We start from the raw sequence: 12607 nt of genomic DNA on the forward strand, positions 1-12607 counted from the left end.
AGGAACACAACAGGGAGGTCCACTCTCTGGACAACCAGTGTTGTTCGACATAGCCTCAGCATTTAGACAACAAAAAGAAATAAAAAGGCGTCTGAATCAGAAAAGAACTCAAACTCTCACTTTTCTCAGAGGACATGATATCCTATGTGGAAAACCCAAAAGACTCTACCCCAACATTGTTAGGACCCTTTCCTGAATTCAGCAAAGCAGCAGGATAGGAAATCCATGCACAGAAATCAGTTGCATTTCTATACACTAACAATGAGATGGAAGAAAGAGAAACTGAGGAGTCAATTCCATTTACCATTGCACTAAACACCATAAGATACCTCGGAATAAACCCACCCAAAGAGACAAGGATCTGTACTCTGAAGACGACAGGACATTCTGGAAAGAAATTGAGAAATCATAAAGAACTGAAATCATTCCATGTTCATGGATTGGAAGAACAAATATTGTTAAAACGTCTATGCAAGCTCGAGCAATCTCTACATTCAATGCAATCTCTATCAAAATACTACCAACATTTTTTTAAGATTTTTTATTTATTTATTCATTAGACACACACACACACAGAGAGAGAGAGAGAGAGAGAGAGAGAGAGGCAGAGACACAGGTAGAGGGAGAAGCAGGCTCCATGCAGGGAGCCCAACGTGGCACTCGATCCTGGGTCTCCAGGATCACACCCTGGATTGAAGGAAGAGCTATACCGCTGAGCCACCTGGGCTGCCCCCAACTTCTTTGCATACAGCTGGAGTAAATAATACTAAAATTTCTTTGGAACCTTAGAAGACCCCGAATAGCCAAAGGTATGTTGAAAAACGTAGCCAAAGCTGGTGGCATTAGAAGCCAGTCTTTAAGCTCCATTGCAAAGCTGTGATCAACAGGACAGTATGGTCCTGGCACAAAAGCAGACATGTCAATCAATGGCCCAGAAGAGTAAATCCAGAAGTGGACCCTCAACTCTATGGTCCACTCCTCTTCAACAATACTGGAAAGAAAATCCAATGGAGACAAAGCAGTCTCTTCAACAAATGGTGTGGGAAAATCAGACCACCACATGTAGAAGAATAAAACTAGACCATTTTCTTATACCATACACAAAAATAGAGTCAAAATGGATGAAACACCCAAATGTAAGATAGGAATCCATTAAAATCCTAGAGGAGAACACAGCCAGCAACCTCTGTGACCTTGGCTGCAGCAACTTCTTGCTAGACATGTCACCAGACGCCAAAATGACTTACTGAGACATCATCAAGATAAAAAGCTTTTACACAGCAAGGAAACAGTTGACAAAACCAAAAGACAACTGACAGAATGGCAGAAGGTGTTTGCAAATGCCTTATCAGATAAAAGGCTGGTATGCAAAGTCTATAAAGAGCTAATCAAAGTCAACACCCAAAGAAAGATAACCCAATGAAGAAATGGGAAGAAATGAAAGGACATGTCTCCAAAGAAGACATACATATGGCCAACAGACACATGAAAACATGCTCAACATCAGTTGGCACCAGAGAAATACAAATCAAAACCATGGTGAGTTTCCCCCTCACACCTTTCATAATGGCCAAAATTAGCAAGTCTGGAAATGACAGATGTTGGCAGGAATGCAGAGAAAGGGGGATCCTCTTACGATGTTGGTGGGAATGCAACCTGGTGCAGCCACTCTGGAAATCAGTACCAGAGGTTCCTCAAAGAGTTGAAAAAGGAGCTACCTATGTAAAACCCAGCAATTGCACTAGAAGGTATGAATCCCAAAGATCACTTTGGTCAGGATCCAAAGGGGCACCTGCACCCATATGTTTATACCAGTAAATATCCACAATAGCCAAACTAGGAGATCCGATGTTCTTTGAAAGAGGTATGTATAAAGAAGGCGTGATATAAATAAATAATCATATTTATTTATTTATTTATTGGACAGAGAGAGAGAGAGAGAGAGAGAGAGGGAGAGAGAGAACAGAATATTACTCAGCCAATAAATAATGAAATCTTGGGACCCCTGGGTGGCTCAGTCACTGAGAGTAGGCCTTTGGCTCCGGGCATAGGGGAAGGGAAGGAAAAGTAAAACAAGATGAAATCAGAAAGAGACACAAACCATAAGTCACTCAATACTAGAAAACAAACTGTGGAGGGGAACAAATGAATAGAAACAAATGCTGGAGGGGAAGGGATTGGGGGCGATGGGGTAACTGCCTGATGGGGATTAAGGAGGGCACGTGATGGCATGAGCACTGGGTGTTACATAAGACTGATGAATCACTGAACTCTACCTCTGAAACTAATATTACACTATAAGTTAATTAATTTGAATTCAAATAAATAATATAAAATAAAAAGAAATACAAGCGAATCCAAGATAACTTTTGATGTTGTTATATAATGACACAGTTAAGTTTTTAGAGATTAGGATATCTGCTCTAAGAAAAGAACACTATTAAAAGGAAAGATTACCTAAGAACAAAGATATCTTGCAGAAATAATTCACGGTGGACAATGAAAAGCGCAGTTGACAATATATGTCAAAGGCATTGTTGTTATTATTTAAGGAATCACGGAAGAGTAAATGTAGTATTTTGGCAAGAATTTCTATTTAGGTTTTTATAAACTACAATTACAGATAAATTAGTTAATTAATGGTTAAAGTGATGTGAAATATTAGTCTTACCCAGTATTCTCTTTTTCTAATTCCTCATTTTTCTTCACTTCTTGATCCAACCTGAACTGCAAAGCCTGTTTTAACTCCATACATTTCTTAAGGTTTTCCTTTTCATCACCACACTTTGGAAACAATATTTTAAGAACATTAGTTTCAAAAATCAAGAGACTCCTTCTTCTTTTATAAAATGCTATTTCTCATGAATCCATGAGTAATATGTGTTTAGACAGGTTTATAAAATACATATAAAATGTAGGTTATGAACCAAATGTCAATGAAAAGAAATCTCAAAAATAAGGATGTTTGTTAAAACAGCTTCAACTGAGTTTATATTTTCATCATTTTTGTTTCTAGAATTTAAATTGCCAAAATTTACTTGGGAAATACAGAGGTTTTTAATCCACATTAATGAAAAAATCTTTAAGGTGGCTATACTTACATCTGAGTTTCTAGAGATGTCCTAGAAGCAGTTTCACCAATGTCTTAAGATACTCTGGGTTTTGTGAGATCACAGCTTAAGATTCAGTCTCTGAAAAATTCCCATACTGTCCCCATTATAATTTTGATGATCATCTGACTTTAGGATGAGATACTCTCCTTCTCTGCAAGCATTTCAAACATTTCTCTGCAAGATTTCAATATTTTCTTTTCTATTGACCACTTTTCTCTCTAAATAAAATTCAAGGCTTCCCAATATTCTATAAAAACGTTTCCTTACTCTTGCAGCATTTTCGATCATCTTGCTTTTCCCCTTTCACTGGACTCGAACATTCTTTAATGTGTCATCTCAGCCACAGATTCATCTTTTCATCGCGTCTTTTACACTAAAATCTGACTTTCGATCCTGGAATTCCACTAAAAAATTTTGACAGTCATCAAGGATCTGTTTTTACAAGTCCTGATCCTGCTTTACTTCTCAGCAGCAGCTGAAAACAATGCCACATCTTCCCTCTGCTCTTCTAATCCCATTTCATTTCTAAATGACAGCAAACGCTGACATTCAGTCCTTGGACCCTTGCTATTCCTCTTTTTCACATCCTCTCAGAGTTCTCCAAATCCCAAGGCTTCAAAACCAGATGCTCTATTCTACACTTTCAGCCTTGACCCATTTACTGAGGTCATGTGTATGCTTCCATCTTCCTTCTAGTTCCTCATAGACAATATTTTCAACCACACATTCAATACCTGTTACCTGATGTGCGTTACCTTTCTAGTTAGCTAATCTGTTATTTTTATATATTTTTTTAATTTATGTATTTGAGAGAGAGAGAGCATGAATGGGGAGAGGAGCAGATACAGAGTGAGAAGCAGACTCCCTGCTGCAGAGGGAGCCTGATGTATACAGGACTCGATTCTGGGACCTTGAGGTGATGACCTGAGCCTAAGGTAGATGTTTAACCCACTGAGACACACAGGCACCTCACACAGTTAATCTTGTACATTTTATCTTGACTCTTTTTGGGATTACTTTGAGTTGTTACTTTTTAAAGATTTTATTTATTCATTTATTTATTCATGAGAGGTATGGAGGGAGAGGGCAGGGGGGCAGGGAGAGAGAGGCAGAGAGAGAGAGAGAGAGAGAGGCAAAGAGACAGGTAGAGAGAGAAGCAGGCTCCATGCAGGGAGCCCCATGGAGGACTCCATCCCAGGACTCCAGGATCATGCCCTGAGCTGAAGGCAGACGCTTAATGAGAGAGACACCCAGGCATCCCGAGTGTATTTTTTTTAATTTTTTAAAATTTATTTATGATAGTCACACACACACACACAGAGAGAGAGAGAGAGAGAGAGAGGCAGAGACACAGGCAGAGGGAGAAGCAGGCTCCATGCACCGGGAGCCCGACGTGGGATTCGATCCCGGGTCTCCAGGATCGCGCCCTGGGCCAAAGGCAGGTGCCAAACCGCTGTGCCACCCAGGGATCCCAGTGTATTATTTTTTAATCTGGTGGGGGGGGGACACCTTTACCCTCAGGATGCTGACCATTGTACTTTGTCTTGCTTTTCTTTTATAATGCAAAAGTTCTTCCCAAGGGTTGGATTATGAACGGTTTGCCTTTGTTTCCTTTTGAATACTTTCCTATTCCATAGAGACGTGAACTTACGGAAGTCTTCTTCTAAGTTCTTTTCAGACACATACTTGACTATTTTGTTCAGAGGCTTAAGTCAGCTAGAGCTAACTCTTCTTCCCAATCCATATTTCTTCACCTCAAAATGGTGTCCATGAAATATCTTAACACAGATGTAGTCTCTGTCCTGGGGATTCATGAGGTGAGAACCTTCTAGAGAAATTAGGGCTATGAACTAAGTTGCTGGAAAGCTATTTAAGTTTTTATTTTATAGGGTAAGCTTAAAGTGGCTAATCACTTTATACCATAACCCTAATTCATTTCTATAGGAATATACAGAATTATCTATGGATATTCTTACAAACTCTGTAATATGTGGTGGCTTCCTAATAGATTCCTGTGTGATATTGTAGGGGGACAACTCATGGCACTCTCAGTCAGAGATAAGACTCCTTGTCAAGTTAACTGCATGAAAAGTACAGTAAAGCAACTTGAGCAGTTTTATATGAAGTCAGGAAAAAAAGTTTTTTTCGATGTTTCTTTGGCCACAGAAAGGACCAGTCAACAGAATGTGCTAGTTCCCGATAGGTATGATTGTTTAATGAAATTTGCATGTACCTAACTTATGTCACTGAAAGAAACTAGTTGTAGGTCCATCTACCTCATAGTTCCAACTTAGAAGTCCCAAAGCAATCTTCTCATCTTAAATCATTGGTAGCCACTCCTACAAAGGACGGTATGAATGGCACGATAATCCTGTACTGCTTATAAATGGTTATATAGTTTTCACTACCTATCAATAAACTGGAGTCCTGGATTGCACATTAATCTTTTCTGAGATTGGACTGTTAAATCTCTGAAAGTATGATTAACTCAAGGTAATAGAAAAACATTCGTTTCTGAACTTGCAATGAATGCTAGGAGCACTAGGTTACTCTCTAAGGCCCTGACTGAGCAGTCATTTCTACTTTTTCACTGGCATCTCTTTTCCTTTACAAAATCCAACAAGGAGAAAACTACATCCCTTTGAGAAAAATGTTTGCATAATTACCTAGTAGTCATTCTGCTTTTTTCTAAGATTCTATTTATTTATGAGACACACACAAACACACTCACACACACACACACACAGAGGCAGAGACACATGCAGAGGAGGAGCAGGCTCCATGCAGGGAGCCCCATGTGGGACTCAATCCGGGGACTGCAGGATCATGCCCTGGGCCCAAGGCAGGCACCAAACCACTGAGCCACCCAGGGATCCCCCTCGTAGTCATTCTTAATGAAGACAACACACTACCAATTTGTAATTACAAATCACCACAAATTATTAGTAAAGTAATTCATTCTCAAAATCTCAGTGAAGGGTTGAGATTACAAGAGAAAGTCAGCATTCAAGATCAAATTATTACTCAAAGTTTGGGGAATTTTAAACATATTAAAAAATATTAGCAGGGACTCAGACATTAGTATACCAATATTCATAGCAGCATTACCAACAATAGCTAAGAGGTAGAAAAACCCAAATGATCACTGACAGGTAAACAAAATGTGATATATATATATATATAAAATACTGTTTTGCTTAGGCTATCACAATCCTTTTTATTAAAATCTTACTACAAAAATGATTAATTTATGCATTCAACTTTATCTATAAAGAGGAATTATACCAAGAGTAGTTAAATAGCAACCATATGAATATAATAAATATTTTTATGAGTGAGAATTTTCATATTATCCAAAATGTTCTTATACACTACTACTAGAGATATAAAAATTCCTTCTCCTTAGGACAGAAATTAAGAGACTGACTTACCGAACTTGAACTTAACAGGTCTTTCTGAAGCTGTTCAGTTTGGCTTGCTTGCTCCTTGACTGTAACTTTTAACTCGGCATTTTCAACTTCAAGCCTAAAATGCATATTTTAAAATATTTATTCTCAGACACAAATTTTAAACATACCACATAATTTCTAAACAAACATCTAAAGGTCTTACATAAATTCTTAGAAATTTAAAAAGTAGATTTGGCAATTGTGCCATTTTTCTGGTTGTGTTTTGGGGTTAATGTACAAAATTTAAAGATCGTAAGCAAAAAAGAAAAAAAAAAGGATCGTAAGCAAAAATTATGCATTTCAAAATCCCACAAAGCTGATATTTTTACCCAGCTAAACAACGATGTATTTATCATAATGGATATATTTCTCATACTATACTACTTATCTGCTTTATAAATACTCAAGTTCTGGACATCTTCTTTGGAAAAATGTCTGATACATTCTGATCATTCTTGACCTGGATTGTGTTTTGGGTGTTGAGATGTATCAGTTCTTTAGATTCTTATACTAACCTTTATCAGATATGTCATATGCAAATGTCTTCTCCCATTCTGTAAGGTTGCCTTTTAGTTTTGTGGATTGATTCCTTCACTGCAAAAGCCTTTGATTTTGATGTAGCCCCAACAGTTTATTTTGCTTTTATTGCTCTTGCCTCAGGAGACATAAAAACAAACAAACAAACAAAAAAAAAACCTGGCTACAGCTAATACCAGAGAGATCATTGCCTGTGCTCTCTTCAAGGATAAAATGGTTTCATGTGATATATTTATATCTTTAAACCATTTTGAATTTATTTTTGTAAATGGTGAAAGAAAGTGGTCCTGTTTCAATCTTTTATATACCCATTCAGTTTTCCTAACATCATTTATTGAAGGAGACTGCCTTTTCAAACCATTGGATATTCTTTCTTGCTTTGTCAAAGATTAATTAACCATATCATTATAGTTTATTTCTGGATTTTCTATACTATTCTACTGATATTTGTATCCATTTAATGCCAATACTATGCCGTTTTGATTACTACAGCTTTGTAATATAACTTGAAATCTAGCATAGAGATATCTCCAGTTATGTTTTTCTTTTTCCAATATTGCTTTGGCTATTTGAGGTCTTCAGTGGTTCCATATAAATTTAGTGTTGTTTGCTCTAGTTCTGTGAAACATGTCGATGGATTTTAGTAGGCACTGCATTAAATTTGTAGATTGCTTTGGGTCCTATACACAGTTTAACAATAGGTGCTCTTCCAATCTATGAGATGGAATTCTTTCCATGTCTTTGTGTCATCCTCAGTTGCTTTCAACAATGTTTTCAGAATACAGGTCTTTCAAAATTTGGCCTCTGTGTTATTTTTTTAACACGTTATTTATGTATGTATGTATGTATTTATTTATTTATTTATTTATTTATTTATTTATTTATTATTTATTGAGAGAGAGAGAGAGAGTGTGTGTGTGTGTGCACAGTAGGCAGAGAGGCAGGTGGAGGGAAGGGAAAGAAGCAGGGCCCCTGCTGAGCAGAGAGCCCTATATGTGGCTCTATCCCAGTACCCTGACATCATGACCCAAGCCAAAGGCAGTCGCTTAACCAACTGAGCCAGCCAGGCGCCCCTTGGCCTCTGTTTTTAAAAAGGGTTTAGTTATCTATTTTGCTTTCACCTCTCCTAACCTGTGAAATGCCCAGTAAAGGCCCAGTTTTAGTTCCCATAACTAAGTGTGACAGGTGAGGAATTCTCTGAAATGTCTGACAGCTAACCGGACAAAAGTTAACCACCATGAATTATCACCTTCCACCTGTCAGAATGGCTAGAATCAAAAACACACACTAAAAAATATTGGTGAGGATGCAGAGACTAAGGAATACTCGTGAGCTGGTGATGAGGATAGAAATTGGGGCAGCCACTGTAAAAAACAAAATGGAGTTTCCTTGAAGAAGTACCAATAGAAATACCACATGATTCAGTAATCCACTACTGGGTACTCACTTACCCCCCAAAAAAGAAAACACTAATTTGAAAAGACATATGTACCCCAATGTTTATTGCAGCATTATTTACAACAGCCAAGATATGAAAGTAACCCATGTCCATCAACAGATGTATAACACACACACACACACACACACACACACACACACACACACACACAGAGCAATATTACTCAGCCACAAAAAAGAATGAAACCTTACCATTTGCAACAATGTGGATTACCTGGAGGGTATTAAGCCAAGTGAAATAAGTCAGAGCAAAATAGAAAATTACTGTATGATTTCACTTATATGTAGAATCAAAAAAGCAGAACAAATGAACAAACAACCAAAAAGCAGAACCAGACCCATAAGTACAGAGAATTCTGTATTGCCAGAAGGGAAGTGGGTGGGGGACAGAAAAAATGGGTGAAGGGAAGTGGGAGGTTCAGCATTCCAGTTATAGTAAGTCACAGGGATAAAAGTACAGCATAGGGAATATAGTCAATAGTATTGTAACAGCAATATGCAGTAACACATGGTAGCTACACTTGTGGTAAGCATGGGGTAACAACATAGACCTGCTGAATCACTATGTTGTACACATGAAACCAACATAACGGTGTGTCAACTATACTTAAATTTTGAAAAGGAACCATCTACAGATGTTAAAGAACAAATTTATATGTTATTACTTGGAATACTATTCCTGAAGAGATTAAAAGATTAAAAATTATAAAATCCAAGTTTCACAAGTCCTGCCTTATTTACGTCCACATAAACTAGCAAGACTTAAAAATCATCAAGGGCACTCAGATACCCAAGAAGAGAGACTGCTATAAAAATAGTCCTGATATCTGTGCCTCTATTTCCCCACACACTGCCTAATATTTTCTTTTTGTGAGCTCCCACTCCTGGATCACTCCTCTGCAGGGCTCAGTGGCACTCTCCAACGTTTAAGTCTCTAGCCTGCCAAGGCACAGATTCCCAAAACAAGGAAAGGCTCAAATGACCAAGAATAGGAGCCATTTCCTGCTCCTGGAGAACCAGCTAAATGGAGTCTGAGTCATCCATGCAGTCATCTCAATGTAGGCACCTTACCAACTACCCAAATGAAGCTCCGTTATTGATCTGACAGCTAGTCCTACCCCACCAAACCCTACACATACATGGGAAGGGCATCAGAGAATTACGAAAAGAGGTGGAGCGATCACAAGACCCTGTGACCTTGGGCCATACATTTACATAGTTCAGAATCTCCATTCCCTCCACTATTTGAAAGGATCTAACCCGCCTTCTGTAAGGTGGGGTAGAAGTCGATGATGTCCCATTCCTATTTGCTGTAAATACTCTTGCCAGTGGCTCAACTTATTTTAATGTTTCTCAACAGAAACTCTGAAGTAGGGCAGCCGGATAGCCCAGCGGTTTAGTGCCACCTTCAGCCCAGGGCATGATCCTGGAGACCCAGGTTCGAGTCCCAAGTCAGGCTCCCTGCATGGAGCCTGCTTCTCCCTCTGCTTGTATCTCTGTCTCTCTCTCTCTCTCTCTCTCTCTCTCTCTCTCTCTTTCTCTCAGTGTGTCTCATGAATAAATAAGTAAAATCTTTTTCTTTTTTTAAAGGAAAAGAAACCCTGAAGTATGCTAGTTCCTTCAATTAAACCAACAAAAAGAGGGATCCCTGGGTGGTGCAGCGCTTTAGTGCCTGCCTTTGGCCCAGGGCGCGATCCTGGAGACCCGGGATCGAATCCCATGTTGGGCTCCCGGTGCATGGAGCCTGCTTCTCCCTCTGCCTGTGTCTCTGCCTCTCTCTCTCTCTCTCTCTCTCTGTGTGACTATCATAAATAAATAAAAATTAAAATAAATAAATAAATAAATAAACAAACAAACAAACAAACAAACCAACAAAAAGAAATGCTGCTCAGGACTCTCTTGAACGCTCTATTTTAATATGCTTTTATAAACAACAACCAATATCTTGTGTTTTTTCTTTGTGTAATTGACCTTTGTCTATCTTGTCATAAACTCCAATATTCTGTCATCATTTCTAAAACTCTTTTTCCTATTCAACCCAGTGTGGTTCTTCTTGAAACATGCCCTCTCCTGCTAATTCCCATCTCGTGTACACTAGACTCACTCCCTATCTTTATATTATTAAATCAAAGATGAGAGAAAAGGGAAAAAATCTAAATTTAAATCTCATTTCTGTCAGTTATCAAATTCAAGTAAGTCACTTTAATCCCTTTTGAGTTTCAAATTCTCCACTTCAACAACCACTTGGTAAGGATGTTAAACATGGGTTACAGCATCAGAGAGTATTTTGATTAACACATCTCTAAGATTCTTTAAAACCCTGAAATTCTATCTGCTTTTCATTTTGTCTTTAGAAAAATGGAGAATCCTTAGCTGCAGAAATGATAAAAAGTAATGGAATAAAAGAAACAGCAAGAAAATTGGAGAAGAAAGTTTAAAAAAATCAAGAAAAGAGTATAGAAAGGACATGGATAAAAGCAAAAAAGTCTACAAAAAAAGAAAAAGCTTCACAGAACTTATCAAGGGTGCCAGCCTAAAGGGAAAATTAGACTGAGAAGTCAGTAAATAGACAACTGTTTAGAAATACCCTCTAAATAGATGATAAATTTAATTAACGTTACATGGTCTATACCTAGATTACATATCCTTCACTTTCAGAAATATCATTCATCTCAAGGAGAGCAGACGTCACTATATCTAAGAGCTTGCCTGATTAGGGCTTGCTTATGTAAAAGCTATGGTACTGTGGCCATAGGTAACTGAGATCCACTCCAAAATCTTTGACAGTAAAAACAAGAAACTAGTTACCACTGCAATAATTACCTCTAGCTATCACTAGTTGTGTCAAATATATTAGGAAAATGCTTGGACTTGCCTGGTTCTTAAGAAAACTCTAAATCAGAGTTAACATGTAATGAAATTTGACATTCTGGGATGATCTAAGATCTGTATCTTAATTCCAGTGCTGCTGAGGGGCAAAACATGTATGTGGGAGCCACGCAGGCTAACATTCAAATCATGGGTCTGCTACTCATTAACTATGGAATCCTGGGTCAGTTTATCCATCTCCCTGAACTACAGCTGACTAGTTAAAAAAAAGTAGGCTATAACAGCACAGCTCCTTGGTGAAACTATTGCAATGACTAATAAGTAATAAGTAAGACGTATTAAGCACATAATACAGTGTCTAGCCCAGAAGACAACACTCAACAAATCCTTTCCTCTCCACTTCCTTGGTTAACACATCATTTTAAAAAAATCCATAAAAGTCCTACCTGCTTAAAGAGACTTCTTCAGACTTCTTAGCCACTAGTAAAGAAAGCAGGAAAATACATTTTAAGTCAACAATAGAAAAATACAGAATATTAAAACTGTAAGACAGATGATGACTTGTTCAAAAGTATTCCTTTGGGACCACACCTGGAAACCACACTACAGTGGATATTAATTGTACTATTGGTAGGCAGTTAATGCATTAAGAAATCTCATTTTCTCCTCTATATTTACCAATGCAAGAAAGAATTCTAGTTATCAGGATGTGGTACATACAAGTGGATGTTTCTAATGACCATTATTGTAACCAAACCAAACCCTATAGGACTGACAAGAAATGGTATCATTAGCAGAATCATTATCATAAAGTGACAATGGCAAACTTAAATAGCATGATTTTCCTGGACTTCCACTACTAGGAGCAGTTAAAACAGACTATACATATTTAGCTGGAACACAACGGAACCTCTCCAGCTCCTCAGTGGAGACTGCTAAGTTCAGGATGAAACGCCTCATCACAAAGTTCGGCTCGGCTCCAGTCACAATCTTGGGGTCCTGGGTGGAGACCCTCAGGGAGTCTGCTTTTCTCTCTCCCTCTGTCCTTCCACCTCGCTTGTGCTATCTTTCAAATAAATAAATAAACTCTTCTCAAAACCTTTTCTAGAGAAAGACATAAGGCCTAGAAAAAGAACGTTTTATTTTTTTTATTTTTTTTTATATTTTTTTCTTTATTTATTTATGATAGTCACACAGAGAGAGAGAGAGAGAGAGAGAGGC

General features: G+C 38.0%; 1 protein-coding gene and 1 long non-coding RNA gene across 3 annotated transcripts in view; both read right to left on the bottom strand.

Annotated features, from left to right (window-relative positions):
- LOC119876103 (ankyrin repeat domain-containing protein 26-like) overlaps window positions 1-6664 on the bottom strand; it is a 54897-nt gene extending 48233 nt beyond the window's left edge. The window contains exons 1-2 of the mRNA XM_038532070.1: window positions 6545-6664; window positions 2672-2784 (exon numbers count right to left, since the gene is read on the bottom strand). Of these exons, the coding sequence (XP_038387998.1) occupies window positions 2672-2784; window positions 6545-6649 (218 nt within the window). The 5' untranslated portion in view covers window positions 6650-6664. The remainder of the gene's footprint in view (window positions 1-2671; window positions 2785-6544) is intronic.
- Window positions 6665-10668: 4004 nt separating this feature from the next.
- Window positions 10669-12607, bottom strand: part of LOC119876055 — a 55949-nt gene continuing 54010 nt past the window's right edge. For both annotated transcript variants that reach the window (XR_005355241.1, XR_005355240.1), the window contains exon 7: window positions 10669-11866. This is a non-coding gene — a long non-coding RNA (uncharacterized LOC119876055). The remainder of the gene's footprint in view (window positions 11867-12607) is intronic.

This window comes from Canis lupus, chromosome 2 (assembly GCF_011100685.1).
Source record: "Canis lupus familiaris isolate Mischka breed German Shepherd chromosome 2, alternate assembly UU_Cfam_GSD_1.0, whole genome shotgun sequence".
Taxonomy (NCBI): domain Eukaryota; kingdom Metazoa; phylum Chordata; class Mammalia; order Carnivora; family Canidae; genus Canis; species Canis lupus.